The sequence below is a fragment of the Stegastes partitus genome, unplaced genomic scaffold (assembly GCF_000690725.1).
Source record: "Stegastes partitus isolate 25-593 unplaced genomic scaffold, Stegastes_partitus-1.0.2 Scaffold690, whole genome shotgun sequence".
In the NCBI taxonomy this organism is placed as follows: domain Eukaryota; kingdom Metazoa; phylum Chordata; class Actinopteri; family Pomacentridae; genus Stegastes; species Stegastes partitus.
This window is the reverse complement of record NW_007578421.1, coordinates 344,670-363,701: the sequence shown is the minus strand read 5'-3', so window position 1 is coordinate 363,701 and position 19,032 is coordinate 344,670. Positions and strand designations below refer to the sequence as shown.

The 19,032-nt window shown below is 48.4% G+C and overlaps 4 protein-coding genes across 5 annotated transcripts in view; 1 reads left to right on the top strand and 3 right to left on the bottom strand.

The window, feature by feature from the left end:
* polr2j (RNA polymerase II subunit J) overlaps positions 1-1,009 on the top strand; it is a 1,531-nt gene extending 522 nt beyond the window's left edge. The window contains exons 2-3 of the mRNA XM_008290671.1: positions 651-759; positions 837-1,009. Coding sequence (XP_008288893.1) covers positions 651-759; positions 837-938 — 211 coding nt within the window. The 3' untranslated portion in view covers positions 939-1,009. The remainder of the gene's footprint in view (positions 1-650; positions 760-836) is intronic.
* Positions 1,010-1,231: 222 nt separating this feature from the next.
* Positions 1,232-6,214, bottom strand: LOC103363774 (deoxynucleotidyltransferase terminal-interacting protein 1). The gene is made up of 13 exons (XM_008290668.1): positions 6,025-6,214; positions 5,489-5,559; positions 4,703-4,799; positions 4,524-4,622; positions 4,356-4,415; positions 4,227-4,283; positions 4,075-4,133; positions 3,955-3,997; positions 3,748-3,806; positions 3,054-3,114; positions 2,859-2,930; positions 2,636-2,691; positions 1,232-1,449 (listed from the first exon to the last, which is right to left on the bottom strand). Exons 1-13 carry the CDS (start codon positions 6,097-6,099, stop codon positions 1,341-1,343), a joined length of 918 nt encoding a protein of 305 aa, XP_008288890.1. The 5' UTR covers positions 6,100-6,214; the 3' UTR covers positions 1,232-1,340.
* A 1,215-nt stretch (positions 6,215-7,429) lies between these two features.
* On the bottom strand, positions 7,430-16,565 carry pcif1 (phosphorylated CTD interacting factor 1). Of its 2 annotated transcripts, XM_008290670.1 has the most exons (16): positions 16,265-16,337; positions 15,044-15,202; positions 14,833-14,957; positions 14,586-14,711; positions 14,109-14,242; positions 13,873-14,027; positions 13,285-13,432; positions 13,007-13,090; positions 12,734-12,833; positions 12,295-12,454; positions 12,032-12,201; positions 11,800-11,886; positions 11,537-11,721; positions 11,353-11,446; positions 10,942-11,117; positions 7,430-10,827 (listed from the first exon to the last, which is right to left on the bottom strand). In XM_008290670.1, the coding sequence occupies exons 2-16, from the start codon at positions 15,168-15,170 to the stop codon at positions 10,494-10,496; spliced, it is 2,205 nt and encodes a 734-aa protein (XP_008288892.1). In that variant the 5' UTR covers positions 15,171-15,202; positions 16,265-16,337; the 3' UTR covers positions 7,430-10,493. The 2 variants fall into 2 exon arrangements, with proteins under 2 accessions (XP_008288892.1, XP_008288891.1); XM_008290669.1 differs by having other exon boundaries at positions 15,044-16,565.
* An 880-nt stretch (positions 16,566-17,445) lies between these two features.
* Positions 17,446-19,032, bottom strand: part of LOC103363783 (cat eye syndrome critical region protein 5-like) — a 21,530-nt gene continuing 19,943 nt past the window's right edge. The window contains exons 15-16 of the mRNA XM_008290679.1: positions 18,819-18,987; positions 17,446-17,912 (exon numbers count right to left, since the gene is read on the bottom strand). Of these exons, the coding sequence (XP_008288901.1) occupies positions 17,715-17,912; positions 18,819-18,987 (367 nt within the window). The 3' untranslated portion in view covers positions 17,446-17,714. The remainder of the gene's footprint in view (positions 17,913-18,818; positions 18,988-19,032) is intronic.

The following is a 19,032-nucleotide window of genomic DNA, read 5'->3' as shown; positions in this document are numbered from 1 at the left end:
AGGACCGGGCTGAATACACGGCGCTAACAGGCTAGCACCCGGCTAAAAACACGGTACTAACACCTTGCTATATACACGGTGCTAACAGGCTAACACCATGGTAAACAATAAGGTGCTAACAGGCTAACATGTTGGGAGATGTGAGATGCTGTAACTGCTCATTAATCTTTCACTCTATTATGGAAATAAATGGTCGGACAGGTTTCTGTACAGACTGGCGTCCGTCGGTCCTGTGCTCGTCCACATTTGTATGACAGAACAGTTGTTCTCTGTGTCCTGGAATCAGTCTGATTTATGCGGATCTAAAGGTTCTTCCCCGCAAATACCAGTTCTCAGGACCGTGAAGGAGACAGAACTCAAATGGTTTCTTGGTTATTCTGAGGAAACACTGGCTGCAGTTCAACTGAAACTGAATGTTTCCTGTTGGTCACAGCTGGGTCAGTGGTGGAGGATCAGAACCAGGAGGAGGAAGGTTCTGGTTCTACAGGATCAGAACCAGGAGGAGGAAGGTTCTGGTTCTACAGGATCAGAAGGGAGGAAGGTTCTGGTTGTACAGAGATCAGGACCAGGAGGATCCAGGAGGAGGGAGGAAGGTTCTGGTTCTACAGAGATCAATGCTGGTCCTGATCATGTTTCTGTTTGTGTGTCAGTCAGCTGCTGAAGGATCCCCAGGTTCTGTTTGCTGGTTATAAAGTTCCTCATCCTCTGGAGCACAAGATCGTCATCAGAGTGCAGACTACACCTGACTACAGCCCACAGGTAACACACACACACACACACACACCTACCTGTCCACGGTGATGATGTCATGCTGACAGGTCCCTTGTGTCTGACAGGAAGCGTTCACCAACGCCATCACTGACCTGATCAGCGAGCTGTCGCTGCTGGAGGAACGTTTCCGAGTCGCCATCAAAGACAAGCAGGAAGGCATCGAGTGACCACGCCCCCTCCTGATGTCACCATTTGTTTATTGTTGACTTTTCTAAATAAAGACTGATGTCACCCCCTGCACGACTGTTTGTGATGTAAGTGCAGGTGCTCACAGCTGATTGGCTGATGTTTCCGGTTACTGGTGACTGATCTGAATCCACTTACGTGTTCATATCTACATGTGAACGTCAGCACTCAGGTGTTCACAGACAGACTACCAGTTCTGACCGGTCCAGCTGATGGACAGAAGCGGAAACATCTTTGAGTCACAAACAGATTTTATTTTTTTAAAAAGAAAAACAAAAAATAAAACAGCATTAAAATGAAAACTGAAATGAGCCAATCAGATCAGAGCCAACTGCTCACATGATCAGTGTCTCCTGATTGGCTGCAGGACTCCAGGAGACCCTTCATGGGTCGGAGTCTCTCTGGGCCTCCATGGCTCGCTGCATCTTCTCCACCATCCACAGAGGAACCGAGAACGGCTTCATCTCGTCCATCCTGACATCCGGACAATCCCTGCACACACACACATTACCATGGCAACTACCATCTTAGTATTATCCTGCTAGCTAAGCTCAAGCACACGCTTCATTCAAGGGACAAACCACAAACGCACCGTTCACAGCAGCCAATAACTGATCAATAACCTGTCAACAAAACAGAACTGGGAGGGGCCTCTGACCTACACCTGGACCCAGGGGCCTCATGTATCATCAGTGCACACCAGCATCCCCAAAGTATGGAGTTTATCAACTTGTACTTAGGAATGTGTGTAAATACACACACAGCTCTGACCATGCATACACACATGATCCAGCCGTAGACCAGCGAAACCAGAACGCATTCGGGGGTTTGGCCATCGGCACATTCCAGCGTGAGGTTGGAGACATGCAGCGCTCCCACATCGTATTCAAAGCAGCATCACTAATGAATTTAATCACAATAATAGAAACGGGTTTCATTCACCCAACGTACAGATAATCTGCGCTGCATATTGCTGCCGGCGGCCTGGAGGAACATGACTCATTCATTGAGCAGAACAGTTCTGTGGGTCTCCAAGCAGGAGCTGCTGAAGACGGCTGGCTTATTGGTGAGTGTCACAGAGTGGAGATGTTTCAGCTGGACTTAGTCTGGTTATTAAAACATCTCATCTGCAGTGATCAGGGTTATCCACTGGGTGGACATTGGCATTAACTCGTCCTTCTCCAGTTGCATCAGTTCTCTTTGATGGGCTGTGATGGGTTTCTTGGTGCTGAGCTTCTGCCGGTGATCTCTGACCAACAGAAGAACTGCGGTAGTGATCTTGTCTCATGCAGTGTTTGTTCTTTTGTTGCTCATCCCAACATTTCAGGTACCGAACAATTTCTGGTTAACTTCAACCTCGCTGACTAGTACCCTGATTTCGGTTTCCGGAAAGTTCCTCTTTGTCACGATGATGACCGGTGATGATGAGAGGATGAAATGTGGTGATGTGGAGGTGTGTCTGAAGGCACCACGAGCACGGAGGATCAGGACGAGTGGGATTTACCAACACTGTGGACTTACTGACGTGCGTCTGACCCACGTACACGTTTGATAAATACAGTTTTTTTGAACTTAAGCACATTCTAAGTTTAATTCACTAGACAGAATTTAGAACCTCCTCTAGGCACTGATGATAAACGAGGCCCCTGGCGTTGTCCTTCAGTGATGTCAGACTCACCTGTACTCATCACTGCGGGACAGATCCTGGATGTCCTCCTCGATCAGCAGGTACGCCTGAACACAGAACACGTGATCACAGCGTTAGCTCCGGTGTCGGCCCGTGTGCGTTGAACTGAGCTCAGAGGCTCAGACTGATTTAAACTCACTCATGTAGCTGCTGCAAAGGATTGTGGGTCAGAGTGTCCAGAGAAGCATGACAGTAAACTTCATATTGAACTCACCATCTTCCCTCCTGTGGCCCTCATGTGGTGTCTCTCTGCCAACCACTGCTTGTCCTTCGCATCTGCTGCATACTGACACACACACACACACACACACACACACACAGCTAGTGAGTGCAGCAGACACACAGGTGTGTTTCAGTGTCGGTCTGCTTCCTGTCACCTGTCGGTGGGAGGAGCTATGGAGGAGTTTACCTTGAACAGGTCGGCGTGTTTGATGTAGATCCGCCCTCTGGTCCCGCCCATCCCGAGCGCCCTGCAGTGACATCACAGCATCACATGATCAGTCACCCTGCTGAGCTGTTTGTCATGTGACCCCTTTGTTTACATTGCAGAGCCAATAAAGTATTCTCAAGGCGACCGACACCAACTCTAAACCATCACGTTCAGGGGATTCAAACATTGTTTACACATAATTTACCATCGTTTACAATGTGTTGACGCCACATGAACACCTTTACATGTTGACGGTTTCCTTATTGTTATTTACTGTTTACATGATGTTTATTATAGCCTACACCATGTTTAGAGTGCTGGTGATGTTGACTGTTTTCTACGCTCTTTATGGTTGTTTACATGCTGTTTCTTTGTTATTTACAGAGTCTATACGATGTTTACAGTGTTTACGTGTTGTTTACATGCTGTTTCCTTGTTATTTACAGAGTCTATATGATGTTTACAGTGTTTACGTGTTGTTTACATGCTGTTTCTTTGTTATTTACAGAGTCTATATGATGCTTACAGTGTATATGTGTTGTTTACATGCTGTTTGTTATTTACAGAGTCTATACGATGTTTACAGTGTTTACGTGTTGTTTCCATGCTGTCTCTTTGTTATTTACAGAGTCTATACGATGTTTACAGTGTTTACATGTTGGTTCTGACTCACTTGTTGGCTCTGGAGCCCAGAACAAACGTGCTGCCGTCATTGAGTCTGGACGGATCCCACTGAAACACAAACACCGGTTAGTCATGTGCTGTAAGAACACACTGGGTCCATGTTAAAGTGAACCACTGGAACACCGCCCCCATCAGGTCTGCTTCAAGCACAGCCAAGTAACACCTGTCAGTCTGGAGTGCTCCTTCATGGACTCACCTTTGGCCCCTCCCTCTTGATTGGATCAGACTTGGGCTTCACTCTGAGGACATAAACACAGCCATTGTCAGGTGTGCTGTTCTATCTGGACACTGAGGATGTCACCTGTTAGGTACTCACTGAGAGGAGAAGCTCAGCGGCCGATCAGACGAGACGACGGCACCTGGACGACTTTTCCTCTGAGGAGACAAAATGATCAGCGTCACTGGACCAATCGCATCACATCCCCCTGCCTTTCAGCGTCACACCTGGCAGCTCAGGTGTTACAGTACCTTCTTCAGGAGGGGACTTCCTCTCTGACCGCAGTCTTCATCAGCTGGTCTGGACCTCTGACAGAACACAGAACCAGGTGAGACAGAGTCTGCTCTGCTGTTCTGATTGGTCAGTCTGAGAGCTCCTACCTTGATGGTGACCTCTGGCCCCGCCCTCTTCGCCTCCACCTCTGGAAACAGCTGCTTGGCCTGTTGATGACATCACAGGATACCATGGTTACCACAGACAGTCACAGGTACACAGGTGAGTACAGCAGGTCACATGATCAGGGGTCAAACAACAGGAATTGATCTCACCTGTTCCAGAACATTCCTGCAGGCCTCTCTGATCAGCTGATCGGTCTGAATGTCTTCGCCAACGTTCTCCTTCACGTTCTCAGCGGCTTTCTCAAAGAACTGCAACACAAACACATAAGCTGCTAACACCTGCCCTCTCACCTGCCCCCCTACCCCCCTGCCCCCTTGCACGCTCCGACCTTGTGGTACTTCCTGAACACGGCCATGATGTCGTTGTTGAAGCTGGGCTGAAGCACCGCCCTCAGCAGGTCCATGGACACCTGAGGATCCGTGTAGCTGCACACAGGCACAAACAGCATAGCATGAGGTCATGAGCGCTCACTGACACACCTGAAAGCAACACCTGAGAGGAGCTCATCATAAGGGTCAGAACACGTTACAGCAGCTGAGGCCAAACAGGAAATGACGCTCACTGAAGACTCTGTTCACCTTCAGGTGTACAGGTGGGGCATGACGGACGAACGTATGAACATGTACAGGTATGGCAACGCGCCCACCTTGAGGACCCGCTCAGCGTAGACCTGTTCTATAAAAACTGCTGTTGTTCCACCGTCGGCATCTCGCATCAATAAAGTTGCTACTAGGATACATAACAACAACGAAGTTGCTGATTGGCTGCACCTTCTCTTCCTGTGTCATCATGATGACAGAACCCAGAACCCAGCAGAACTTCAGCAGTACTGAGGCTGCTCCGGGTTCTGTGGTGTTCAGTTGCCATAGAAACCAGCAGAAACTAGAAGATCAATCCGTCAACTATCTAAATAATGTCCAACTCCCCTGATCGTCAGTGAATCAATTTGGGTCACGTCTGAATTCTGCGACTGCAGCTCCTGAAGCGGGAACAGTTTCTGGTTTCTTTTCTCTTTGATGAATTCTGAGACCAAACAGGAAATCGATTCATCCTGAAAATACCCAACTATGAAGAAAACCACTGGGTGCAGAACCCAGCAGAACCCAGTACTGACCTGACCGTCATGTGTGAGCGCCGTCCTCGTCTGTGGATCTGTCTGTGTTTGATCATCAGGTTCCACGGCTTCTACACAAAGGGTTATCAGAGGTTATTGATTACCAATCAGTGATTCACATCAAGCTGCAAAAACACAGCAGAGATGATAACTATGAGCTTAAACTGGTCTGAGGTCTGTACTTCCAGTTCAACTGGGCGCTCAGAGCTTCATGGTTCTTCTTAGATCCGTCCACACAGAACTTTGTGTCTGTGCTGATAGTAAATGTGAAACCAGAGGAGTTCCAGCTCATCGTGACTTAGACGTACTGACAGTAACCGTCATTCAGATGCATCATCAACACTCTAGCATAATAACCGGCCCTGTAGGGTAAGAACACCTGGACTGGTTCTGATGATGTAGCTTCAGACGTTATATTATATTATATTATATTATATTATATTATATTATATTATATTACGCGACAGCCGCGGTATTTTCATAATATAATATAATACAGAGCGAAGCTAAATCGTTAGCCGCCGTTAGCTCCTCACCGGGCTGTGGTCCGGCGGCTCCGGTCCGTCCTGCTCCAGCCAGTCCCGGCCTCCCTCACTGCGGTGGGCTCCCATAGCGAAACAGTGCTGACCCGGTCCAAACAGTGCTGATATAGTCCGATCCGGTGTAACCGAGCTATTTCCGCTAAGCTAACAGCAGCTACAGCTAACAGCAACAACCACAGCTGTTCTTCATCTCCTGCGGTTGTTCAGGCACAGCGGCCGCAGAGAGCCGCGCTGCTGCCCCCTCAGGCCACCAGAGGAACTGCACCGTCTCCGCTACACATGGATTATTGATTTGATTGGTTTGTCACTAAAAGTCCGCTGCAGGACGATTCTGACCGTTTCTGTCAGAGCTGATTCATACTTTCAGTATTTTCCATCATCAGCACCAGCATTCAGAGTCTTCACAGTGACCCAAGCTGAGCTGGTTCTTTACACTCTGCTCCAACTGGAAGGTTCCTGTCCATCCAGCTGACCTGGTACCAGAGGATGTTCTGGCATCAACCACAGAGTGTACAAATACCAAGGACAACGTGTGCCCAGCTCTATTTTAACCTGTAGATGATCAGTAAAGAAAGTCGGACCTTTCAGGATTTGTGGGTTTAATCAGTCTGAAGTACTTTAAATCTGAATTATTCTGGGCGCCCTGCAGCCCAGCGGGTTGAGCGACCCATAAACATGGGCACAGTGGCCATAGATGAAGTTCTTCCCGACGTTTCCTGTCTGTCTTTACTAACATCTGGAATACAGGCAGAATAAGAAGTCTGTGACGGCTTCCTGATAACTCACAGTGTTTCTGGTTGCATTTAGAGGGATCACAGTTCTCTCAGTTTGGAAGTTAAATAGTCTACATTTTTATTATGGAGAGAAAAACCTAGTGGTTTATAATTTATTTACAAATATCAGATTAAATGCTTTTATAATGACAAGAACTGGATGTCGTTTCTCTCAGGTCTGAACGTCTAAATAAAATAAACTCTTGATCTGTTCAACAGCTCAGAAATAATCTATTTGATCATTAAATGTTAAAATATCCAAATACCATTAAACTTATAAAAACAAGTCTTTCCGAGGCAGAACCCTGATGTGTGATTTTATCTGTAAACCAGACTAATTCAGAGAACCACAGAAACTATCACTTTACTTTTACTGTGAAATAACTTCAGTGTTCTCTGAAAACATTATTTAATCTCTGTAAGGAGCCGGTCCATGAACTACGGGTTTCTGATTCTGTCCATTTGCAGGTTGATCAGCTTCCTGTTGTTGTTTTAGCTCCGGTGTAGTTGGAACGCTGACAGGACAAACGATGAGCTTGTCTTCATTATCTGATAAACTCACGTTTGGCTTTCTTGTTCAGCTTCATGTGAGTGTGGAGCAGCAGAAGGACAACAGAAACTGGTTGTACTGGGCTGGATATACTTTTACTGGGAGAGAGAAGCTGCATTTTGTCCACAGGCAGGACGAAGGACAGACTGTATTTACATTCTGCAGCTCAGAGGACCCCCACTTCCTGTTTCAGCTCTGAAGCTCAGCAAGTCGCAACAAACAGACACAAAGACAAAAACTGGAGATAAACGTCTGAGCTGAGATCATTACGACGTCTTTTCTAAGAAATATTTCATTGATCTGACGCGGAAACGTTCTCAGGTCACCTTCACGAGACAAACTCGGCAGAACGCTCTGTGGATACGAGATGCCATCAGAAAGTCCACAGACCGCTCAGGGACGCTTCGTTTTCATCCCCACAGTCCCACTGCCAACACAGCGCTCCACTGCAACGCTGCTCTCCCAACATTACACCCAGGTGGAGCTCTTCTGCTTGGACTCAGAAGCAGGCTGGTCCCAGGTGGAGCCAGCATGGTTCCAGATCAGGACTTCAGGGACTGGTGAAGTGTTGCAGGAGCTCTGGGAGCAGAGCAGCTCTGCAGAGATGGAGGCTGAAGTCAAACCATTCTCTGAACTTTCTGATCTCACCTCATACAACAGCTGTGCATGAAATATTGTGTTCTTGGCTTTATGATACACAGAAAACTACCAAAGTGTTCTCCAACGATGACGGATCAGGCAGAACAGTTCTGACAGGTTCTGTCATGACGGGAACTTATTTCACACAAATCTGATAAAAACAACAGAACCACTCCAGTTTGTCTTCGGTGCTAAACGGGGAACAGTCCTTCATTAGCCTAGCTTAGCACAAACACTGGGAGCAGAGGGAAACTGCTAGCTCTGCTCCAAAACGTCGGACTGCTCCTTTAAACACTGAACCCAGGTGAAGTGAAACGGTCGAGGAACATGATGGTGATTGTTCTGAGAACCACAGTCTGGATCAGGAACATCGCTCAGAGTCCAAACAGTTCATGCATCAGAAAAATAAGAAAAGACACAAAAGCAGAGCGAAGGACAACCGAGGAGGAACTGAGGATTAAAGGAGGACGACAAACTGAAGACAGACGGAGGAGAATCCCAGCTCACTGACTGTACACACAGATATAGATCTTCTTAATAACACTTTGGTTTAGTTGGAAACAAACTATGAGGCTGAAAATACACAGACACGTGTCATCTCTTTAAAAACGTTAAATTAAATCAAATAAAAAAAGAACAGTTTGTGTTTTCAATCAGTTTAACAGCAAAAGAACATCAACAGACTTCAGATCAGTCCGACTGTACACTATCTACACAGCTGATGGAGACGGACGCCTCAGAGGGCTGACGGCCAATCAGAGCGCTGCGGTGTCGGGTTACAGAGGGGGCGGAGCCACAGAGGATGGAGGTCTTCCTCCATTTTGTTTAAAGACCTTCAGATAGACGATAAGATCAGACTGAAGCCAGCGGTTCTCTGAAGAAAGTCAAACCACATCCAAATATTTACAGGAGAAAAAAACAAAAAGCAAAAAACAAACGTGATACTAAAACAACAGTTTCATAAAACTACGAGAAAGAAAGATTAGGACAGATAAACGACAGTCTTCACGAAAAAAGGACATAATGTTGAAAAAGTCGTAGACGAGTACATTTTAGTAAAATATAACATTTAGAGAAACGCTGTAATTTAACATATAATTAGAGAAAACAGCCAAAAAACTGAATCTGTCCAGAGGAGGTTGAAATATTAGTTTAAAAAGTGTTAATACTAGAGCCCGACCGATACGTCCCTCAGCAATACCACTGGACCGTATTAGCTCATCACAGGTATATCGCATCAGCGTAGTAGAAAAGCTTTGAACAGAAAACAGTGCAGACAAAGATCATTTAGAAATGGTTCTGTCACAGTTTGTCCAGCAGGGCGGCTCCACTGTTTCCAGCTCTCAGCACCGTGTGCAGCACATGTAGCAGAGCAGCCACAGTGTGGAGTCAGCAGGTTAAAAAAGTTCATCAACGCCTAGCCAAACACTCCCTCTTACCAGGATAACTCTAACCATTATATATATATATATATATATATATATATATATATTCATACAAATACACTCACTGATAAAGAACACAAGTCAATATATCTGAATACTTTTAATGCCTAAAAATCTTCATCTGCCCCAAAAATTCAGTATCAGTCGGGCTAATATTTTGCTAAGTTGGGCAAAAAATTAAAAAACCTCAAGAAAAAAGACATAATATGTTGAGAAGGTCTAAATGCTCTCAGGACGAGAGAAACTAAGAAATAAGGGATTTAAGAAAAGAGGACAAAGCGCTGAAAAAGTCGTACACAGGAGAAAAGAAACACAAACTGATGATGAAAGAACCTGAAGCATGAACCCTGAAACAACCTATCACACTTCATACTGGAGGACCACCTGTGGCTCCGCCCCCTCTGCAGCAGGACTCCACCCCTCTGAGGAGTCCGTCATCACGCACCAGTCTGAACCCGACTCCCAGTTCTGGCCTCGTCCAGTCAGAGAATATGCTGAATAATCTGTTTCCCACAATCCACCGCGGCCACGCTGTCCAAGGAGGCGGGGCCAGAAGCGGGACGCCGCTTGAGTCCAATAGAAACAATAGCTGCCTTGTCGACCAATCACCGAGGCCCGTCGTTGTGGGGACCAATCCGAGGACGTCCAGTGGTCCCGTCACACGTGACATCACAGGTGAATGAAAAGGTTTTTATTGGTGGAGCTCTGACCAGTTGCTGCTTGTTGATTAACCTCTTCTCATTGGCTACGGTCCTCAACCACACCTGAGTCAGCTGCAGGTGAAGGTAAAGCTCCAGAGTTTCAACCAATCAGATCATCTGAAGTTAGCAGGGACAAACCAGATTGAGGGGAAGCAGTGTGAGCCAACCAGACAACAGGGTTAAATCAGGCCCCGCCCCCTGCTGACTGCGACAGAAGAGCATTGTGGGCATGAGCTGAGGGTGCTACAGGTGCTGGTGAGGGACAATCTGGAGACGAGACGACGGTCAGGAAACACAAATGTCAAACAGCTCTTTGAAAGGTGAGGGGGCGTGGTCACCACAAACCCCGTCCCCTCTACACAGCGGCCATCTTTTCTCGAGGACTGCTACTGCTGCTGCTGCCGCCGCCGCTGCTGCTGTTATTATTATTGTTGTTGTTGTCATGGCCACCAGGGGACGCCACAGCACTCTGCGTCCTATCAGAGGCCTTGGGGGCGGAGTCTCTGTCTCCAGGAGCAATGTGGGCAGGGCCAGGTGAGGACAGGGAGGAGGTGCGGGACAAGGAGGGGCGGTATGCTGCCGTTAGCTCGGCCAGACGCTCTGGAGTTGGAGCCCACTTCGCAAAACCGGCGTCGTTCTGTAGGAAGAGTACTGCAGTACCGTGTACTGCCCGGTAGTACATCTCATCCCTGAAAGTACACAGAGAATTATGGTACTGCGAGTATCAGCACAGAGATCTCAGTGGCAGTACTACAGTAGCACAGTCCCAGTGCAGTAACAGTATCCGTGTAGGACTGCAGTACCTCTTGCAGATGTGCTGGCTGCCTGAGCGGTACTCGTGTTCGTAGGCCGGGACGCTCAGCTGGTGACGGAGGAACCGACTCCCTTCCATGCGGGTCAGAGCCGGCGTCACCGGGTCACGCCACTCCGGGACAAAGACAATAAAGGACAGCGGCTCTGAGGACTGGTCCAACAGGTCCTGATAGAGATGGGACAGAGTCAGAACCACTACATGCGGAGGCATTTCATAGCTCAGGTGGTAGAGCGGGTAGTCCGCTCATTGTGAGGTACGAGTCCCTCAGGCGAGAACACACACATTGTAAAGCACTTCGTAGAAGCTGTCCCAGGTTAAAAAGGTGCAGACTATGGACCAGTATGGAGCAAAACCAGTGCACGCTAGTATAGAACCAGTACAGAGCAGCAGATGTACTGACCTCGAAGTGCGTCACCATGGTGTCCATCAGCTCCTCACAGAACGGAGGATTCGCTTCAAAGGAGCCGCTGACGGGACAGAAAGACAGGAACGGCCTGGAAACACAGTCAGGATACTGGTTATACTGGAGCACTGCAGTCCTACACAGGTGTGTGCAGGTGTGGGCAGGTGTAGCAGCGTCTCACCCTCTGGATCCGAAGAAGCCGTCGATGTCAGGGAAGGCGGAGCAGAACTGTTTGAAGTAGCAGTTGAGTGGCGACGCAAAACACTCGAAGGAAACACCAAACTGTCGGTTCAGCGCCTCAAACACTGTAACTGGCAGCGCTCCCTGCAGGCCCGTCCCCTCGTTGGCGCCACTGCCAAACATCACCTGGACACAGACACACCTGTTTAATGCTGAGCGGTCACCACGGTGACAGCAGCTGAAAGGCTACCAGAGTCAGCTGACCTGGTATCTCTTGAGGAGGCACCAAACTCTGGACAGGAACTTCTCAAAGCGAGGGTCATCTATACAGCTGTACCTGTACAACAGCTCCTGGACAGGTGAGACACAGGTAGAGAGTTATCACACTGAGACAGGTGGACGGATGTCTGTTCACTCAACACTCCACCTTCACTGTTTCTCAACAAAGGTCATCATCAGAGTAGGTACTGTAGCAGGTACCTGAGGGAGTACTAACCAGCTTGCTGAAGTGTCCTCTGTTGACTTTGACCATCTCCCCTCTGAAGCGCAGACAGGCCACGTCGTTCTCGAAGTGCAGCTCCACCCGGGGCAGCGGCGGCGACGGGACGGACAGACGGACCGGGTAACAGTAGACGAGGCGGGACTGTGGCGGCGACGCACACGCCTCTAAACACACCAAACACGGACACAGGTGAGTGTCATCATACACACAGGACAGCAGCCTCAGGTGTGTGTGTGTGTGTGTGTGTGTGTGCGTACCTGTGGGCGGGTCCTGCAGCAGGCTCAGGTGTGTCTGTCGCAGGCGGCGGCTGTACTCTGCAGACAGCTGGTAGATCTTGGAGCAGATTCCCTCCACAGAGTCTTTGGCGACGGCGGCGACGTGAGGTCCACACTGCTGCCTCAGGTGCTCCAGGCGGTCCTGCAGACACACAGCGGTCACACCTGAGCTGATGCACCTTCTCTACCTGTCTACCTGTTTTAAAGGTGATTTGAAAGGGGAAGACTGACTGCACACCTGAACCTGACATCCCAGCAGGTAAAAAAGAGCCTTATCGTTTTCTGGCGTGCTGAACTAGTGCACCACATAAAATCTAGTATTTTCCATCAGCCGTGTAAGAAAGTGAAACCATAGAACATCCTGGACTCGATACGCAAAGTGAAACACTTCAATCCTTCTGGGCTCAGAGGTCACAGTTACCATGTAGTCCTCCTTGCTGGCAGAGTGATCTCGGCGCAGCCAGCTCATGGTGTCCTCAGCGTTCCACTTCACCACCTTCCTGCTCTCCGGACTGGCGTTCCTGCAGGTCACACGTCAGAGGTTAGAGGTCAGAGGTCAGATGTTAGAGGTCAGAGGTCAGACGTTAGAGATCACACATCAGAGGTCACACATAAGAGGTATCGGAGGTCTGCCTGCCTGCTGGCAGCTGACCTCAGCACCATGAAGCTCTGTGACTGGTCAGCTGTCACCTACCTGGAATCAATCATCTTCTTGGCAGCTTCAGCGTATTTGAACAGAAGCTTCCGGGCCTCCTCTTTGTACTTAATGCGAGACAACCTGACAAAATATCAGAAACCAATATATCATCAATACAGGATGAGTCATTAAACAAATGATTAACATGTAATCAATAAGTAATCGCATAATCAATATATAATAAATAAAAATGTTCAGTTTCTTACAACTGATCAGTTTAAAGTCACACGTTCAGACAGACAGACAGACGGACAGGTGTACAGACAGACAGGTACCTGATGGGGATGTCGTTCATCACCTCTCTGAACATGGACGGGGAAATCACCGGCTCACAGTCGCTCGGCAGTAACGGGTCGTGACCTTTATCGATCACTTTCCTCTCCAGCAGCCAGCGGTTAAAGGACTCCCGGGGCGGATCAATACCTGCACAGGTGGACAGGCAGTGGGACAGGTGGAGAGACAGACAGCTTGTTAACATTCAGCTCACTGGCTGTCAGCGCAGTTCAGTTGTCCAGGTGAGTTCCAGGCTGGATCTCAGGCAAACGGCTGTATTTCTACCTTCAGGTGAAGCAGCGAGTCAGGAGCAATACTGTGTTCCTCTAATGAGCTCACGTTTCCTCTGTACAGGTGACCGGCTCAGTCATGTGTTACAGAGACTGTCCAGGTGTCGCTGTCCACACCTGATTACAGGTGAGACTGAAGGCTACAGGTGAGACTGAAGGCTGCAGGTGAGACTGTCGGTTACAGGTGAGACTAACAGCTACAGGTGAGACTGTCGGTTACAGGTGAGACTAACAGCTACAGGTGAGACTGAAGGCTACAGGTGAGACTGAAGGCTACAGGTGTTGTCCGGTGATGCGTACCTTCCCTCTGGTGGCACAGCTCATGGTAGTGTTGTCTCAGCTTGGTGACCAACTGCGCCCTCTGCAGTTCAATCTCTGGGTGGGGGGGCAGGTGTCCGGCGGGGGCGTGTTCTCTGATCACGGCGTTAGTTTGGATGTCCAGGTCCCAGTAGATCCTAAAAACAACCAGACCATTGATTAAATCTTCACCAGGAACACCAGCAGGTAGCAGGAGCAAGCGAGGCCTCTGCACTCACACTGTTGGTCGGTACGGCGCGGGGGCGGGGCTTGGGGTCGTGGGTGTGGCCGACTGGGCCTGTTTGTCCTCGGGGGCGGAGCTCCAAGGTTTAACCCCGGGAGTGCTCGGAGAGATGGGCGTGGTGGGCTCCACCTGAAACACAAAAAACAACACATTCAGGTAGATGCAGACAGAAACGCCATCACCCGTCCACATGTCGAGCTCGCCAACCACACATGTGCCGGGGAAACCAAGAGCCCTAACACAGCGACTTGGTCTGAGCAGACCGAGTCCTCAGGAATCATCCCTGACTCGTGCTGCAGTTCAATCTGCGAGAAGCTGCCATTCCTTGTGTGATACGAAGGCAGAGCCGCCGACTGCAGCGTCAACAGAACCTCGGGTTCTGATGGTTCTGTTTATCGGCCTGAATGAACGGCCACAAGTCACCTGGTTGGTCAGCCACATCACATGACCAGCGGCATCTTTTGTTGCTTACCTTCGCACGTTTGAAGCTGTTAGGCCCCGCCCCCTGCTCTTCAGAGCTCCTCCTCTTCCTCTGGCCGTTACCGAGGTTACTGTCTCCGCCCTCTGCAGGAGCGGCATTCAGACCTAAAGGATCGGACTGTAAACACAGCGATCGATAAATAGCTGCAGGTCGTTTGCACACATTTCACAACCACCACAGACAAAGTTTGTTGTTTTTAATGAGAACAGTTTTTTGGACTGTTGGGGGCGGGACTCACGATGACATCGTGCTGACCCAGCACTGGCACCTCCCACAGGCTCTGATTGGTGAACCTGTTGAAGTAATAGGGCCGGTTCTCCCTCCGAGACCAACACTTGGACCAACCGGCCTGGACCAGCTCATCTACAGACAGACAGGTGAGAAACGGACAGGTGAGAGAGTGAGACAGATGGAGGAGAGAGCGAGACAGGTGAGGCAGACAGGCATACCTGGGAGCTCAGGTGATTTAGTGGCGGTGGACGGAGAAAGGGGCGGTCCCTGAGAGGAGGCGGAGGCTGAGGGAGAGATCAGCATGGCCGCCTCCCCCTTCACCGCTCCCTGGCTGTCATTGGACATCTCAACTGCTCGTCAGAATGACATGGACCTGCCTGGACAGAAGAGACAGGTGACGTCTGTGTGACATCAGAGCAAGTGTACATTGTGTGTACCTGTCAGTGTGAGTCCAACACATTCACTCAGACACAACACAGTGAACTGAGGGAACAGAACAGAACCAACCAAGTATTAGTATTCTGTGATCATACATGGGTCTGATTTATGGGCCTTGATACCGATCATCTGATCGATACTCTGGCGGGCTTCCCTGCTGAGTGCCACTGATCAGCTGGAGGTGGATGACTAGTGAGCAACAGAAGATCAATAAGCAGCCACTTTGATCATCAATGAGTGTATTGAAACGGGACTGGGAGCTGATCAGATAGATTATTAACAGTCGTGTTCGGACAGATGCCGTCTGATTTCGGGTCCAGTGGTTGCGGTCGGTGACTCCGGTTGACACGCTGACAGACTGATCGGTAACACCGGGCTGAGCTGTTGGTTTTGGCGGCAAACAGCGGCCTCATGGACACATCTGATCACATCTGATCACAGTGATCGATCAGCGGCTCGGTGTGCGTGTGTGTGCTGACGAACTGCCGCGCGCTGTCGATACCTTTGATCGTGTTTTCGTTCTCATACGCAGAAACGAGCGCCATGGTTACACGCATGCGCCTGGCAGGCTTTCCAAACAAACAAGGAGGGGGAGGGGGAGGAGGGGAGGACAACAAAAGGCTGCGGCTGCTCCTCCGGTTCCCGGGTTCTCCGCACGGACACGGCGGCGGTCTGTACGGGTCCACGGCGGCACCGAACCGGTCCGGAGCGCCGTGAACGCGCATAGAGGCAGCGGCCCGCCGTTGGTTCGGCCGTTAGCGGCCATTTGGCGCGGCCCGCTCGGCTCGCGCTCAGAGACGCAGCTGCAGTTCAGGCGCCACTCAGCTCACAAGATGGCGGACACGCCCCTGCCACAGCGCCGCGCGCCCTCCGCAACATTTCTGCTCCGTTCCGCAAACCCTGCCGCCCCGCGGGGCTCCAACCGGGATCAACCGGAGCCCGGAGCCTTCCGCCGCTTGTCGGTGCGGTCGGAGCGGACCTAAAGGGCCGCCTGCTCTTACCTTGACCGGGGAAGTATCGGACAGCTGCAGGTTCTGCGCGCTTGTTTCGGGTCCTCCGCTCCGCTCCCTCCCCGCCTGCTCAGACATCTTTACAGGGACCCGGGCTGAGCCAGTGCGCAGGCGCGGCGGCCGACCCGCTTCCTGTCCCGAGGTGTACGGTTACCGCCGCCATGTTGGAGAGGTCAACGAAGCAACATAAAACCCAGAAAACACGAAATGTGTTGAAAAACTTTATGTATTTTTAAAAAAAAAAAACCATTAAATATGCCTAATACATCTGAAAACTGAAAACGTGAACAGAGGCTGAAGTCCAAACACTCAAAACATTCTGGAAAACACAAGAAATTTGTTAAAAATACTAAAAAAGGCCTTACAAATACAAGAAATGTGTTTATAAATCCCAAAACATGTTAAAAAAGCACCAAAAATCTTCTTAAAATACAAAAAAATCTTTTAAAACATGCATTGAAAGTACCTGAATTCTGTTCAAGACTTGTGTAAAACATCTGTACTCTGTAAATATGTCAACAGAGGATAAAATCTGAAAATTCAAATCATCCAGAAAATACTAGAAATTTGTAAATACATGAAATATGGTGAAAATGCAGACATTCTTAAAAATATACAAACTATGTTTAGAACTTCTGAAATCTGGGAAAATATTTAGACAGAGGCTAAAGTCCAGGAATATGTTAGAAAATAAAACATTCACAAAATATCTTTAAAAATACATTATTTCTGTTAAATAAATAGATACACAAAATGTGTTTAAAAAATACATTAAATCTGTTAAAAATGTATAGAATATGTTTAAACCATCTGAAATCGGTAAAACAGAAGCTGAAGCCCAAACACCCTAATAATAAAAAAAGCACAACATCTGGTAATGTGAATAATTGGTTTAAAAAGCAACGATCTGAACCTGAAAACAGTTAATTGCGAGGACTTGTTATATCATCTTTTCATGTGGTTCTACACACTCATGTCTGTATTAATCCGTCTCTTGTAAATTTCATCGTGACTGTTTGCAGTTTTAATATGCACCACTGGATGGCGCAGTGTGAGCGTGATACTGACTGAATCCTGTTCTTGAACCAAATCACCCTCTGTTGGTTACTGTGGTGTGAACTATCACATGAAGCTCAAACACCTTTTTAAAAATTTACGGCGACACACATCACTCAAACATATCTGACCTTTATTTTGTGTTCACAACAGACATCATGTTGTCACAGTTCATGCTGACCACAACAAACTGAGACTTTATTAGTTTAACAGTCAGGCTCATCCGCACAGCAACTGAAGGGTTAACTCTCCTGTAGAAACACAAGCAGCTTCAGAGGTCAGAGTCAGGTCCACGTTCAGGTCAATCAGCAACAGAAGCAGCAGTTTCCATCCAGAGCCGTGAGTTCTTATACACCTGTAAGTGTGTCTATGATATTATCTGTGGTCAGAGGTCAGAGCTCACACTGTTCTCCTGCTCCAGCAGCAGGTCGACCGCAGCCTCCACGTCCTCCACCAAGTGACTCGGCTCCAACAGGTCCGGCTCCAGCACCAAGTCTCTGTGACCGTGAAACACCGACTCTGAGATACCGCTGTTCTGGTCGCTAGGCAGCAGGGAGTGAGGCTTATAGACACCTGTGCACACCTGAGGACAGGTAGAAAACCTGAGTTCCTGACACAACACTGATGCTCTCTGATTAGATATTCTAACACATTCACTGCCATCTTACTTCAGATTTTTTCAGATTGCAGGTTACTGACGATACAGAAACCGAGAGCGGTCATGGCTGCACATTTTTTAAAACGAACGCCGTTTTCCCGAGATAACGGGATAATTATCTGGAGAAAACGAACGCCGTTTTCTCCAGAAAACGAGATAATTATCCCGTTATCTCGAGAAAACGAACGCCGAACGAGATAATTATCCCTGGATACTGATGCCTGTGTTTACAAAGAAAAGAGTGACACTCTGGAGTGCAGCAGTGACTTTGCCGAGAATGGACTGAAAACGTCAGATCGAGGATCATCTGTCATTGATGAACGCATCAGACTTTACTTCTCTCGAGGTCTGACACAGGCTGAACGAAGTTGGTTTTCTCGAGATAAATTATCTAGTTTTCACGAGAAAATGATTCTTGTTATCTCGAGATAACGAGAAAATTAACTCGTTATCTCGAGAAAACGGCAAAGAAAGAACAGCAGTGGAAAACGACCGCTCTCGGCTTCCGTATGACGACACTGAACTTACTGTCATAACGGATGTAGCGAATGGACACAGAGGGTTTGGATACCAAACAGTGAAAATGGTGTTACAAATACCTAGAATGTGTCTGAATGATTTTATTGTGAAGGACCAGCGCCGTAAAAAGCATCTTCAATTCAGTATTTTGTCTGGTTTTATTTTTGTGTTTCAGTTTTGTGTCTATCTGATCATCTAAGTGTCTCGTATTCTAATTACGACAATTTTATTCTTCTTCGACAGTAAGTACTGTTGTTTATTATTACTGACCCCAATATGATGACGTTTCTGTAAAGCATGAAATATACGTACCAGAATAGAGTGACACTGAGCAGCACACACCACCTCCTCCTCTGCCACTGTCACCTGACTCCCTATTCCCTGGGCAACCACCTTGGCAGCAGTCGTCATGGCAGCATGCTGCTGGGCCAGGTAACGGTTATACAGGTTAGCACCATAGATGTCTGTCATCAGGTTGTCACTAGGCAACAAGAACAAGACAGAGTGGTTGGTGTTACAGGTGGTC

What these genes read in the sequence shown, in the direction of transcription:
- LOC103363774 (XM_008290668.1), bottom strand. Translation starts at nt 6,099, where the DNA reads ATGGGAGCCCACCGCAGTGAGGGAGGCCGGGACTGGCTGGAGCAGGAC. An exon ending in GGCCAGAGGTCACCATCAAG is followed by an intron (nt 4,284 to 4,355) that starts GTAGGAGCTCTC and finishes GTGTTCTGTCAG; the next exon opens with AGGTCCAGACCAGCTGATGA. An exon ending in TCAAGAGGGAGGGGCCAAAG is followed by an intron (nt 3,807 to 3,954) that starts GTGAGTCCATGA and finishes TTTGTGTTTCAG; the next exon opens with TGGGATCCGTCCAGACTCAA.
- pcif1 (XM_008290669.1), bottom strand. Translation starts at nt 15,170, where the DNA reads ATGTCCAATGACAGCCAGGGAGCGGTGAAGGGGGAGGCGGCCATGCTG. An exon ending in GCTGTGCCACCAGAGGGAAG is followed by an intron (nt 13,433 to 13,872) that starts GTACGCATCACC and finishes CCACCTGTGCAG; the next exon opens with GTATTGATCCGCCCCGGGAG. An exon ending in GCCTCCTCAAGAGATACCAG is followed by an intron (nt 11,722 to 11,799) that starts GTCAGCTGACTC and finishes GTCTGTGTCCAG; the next exon opens with GTGATGTTTGGCAGTGGCGC.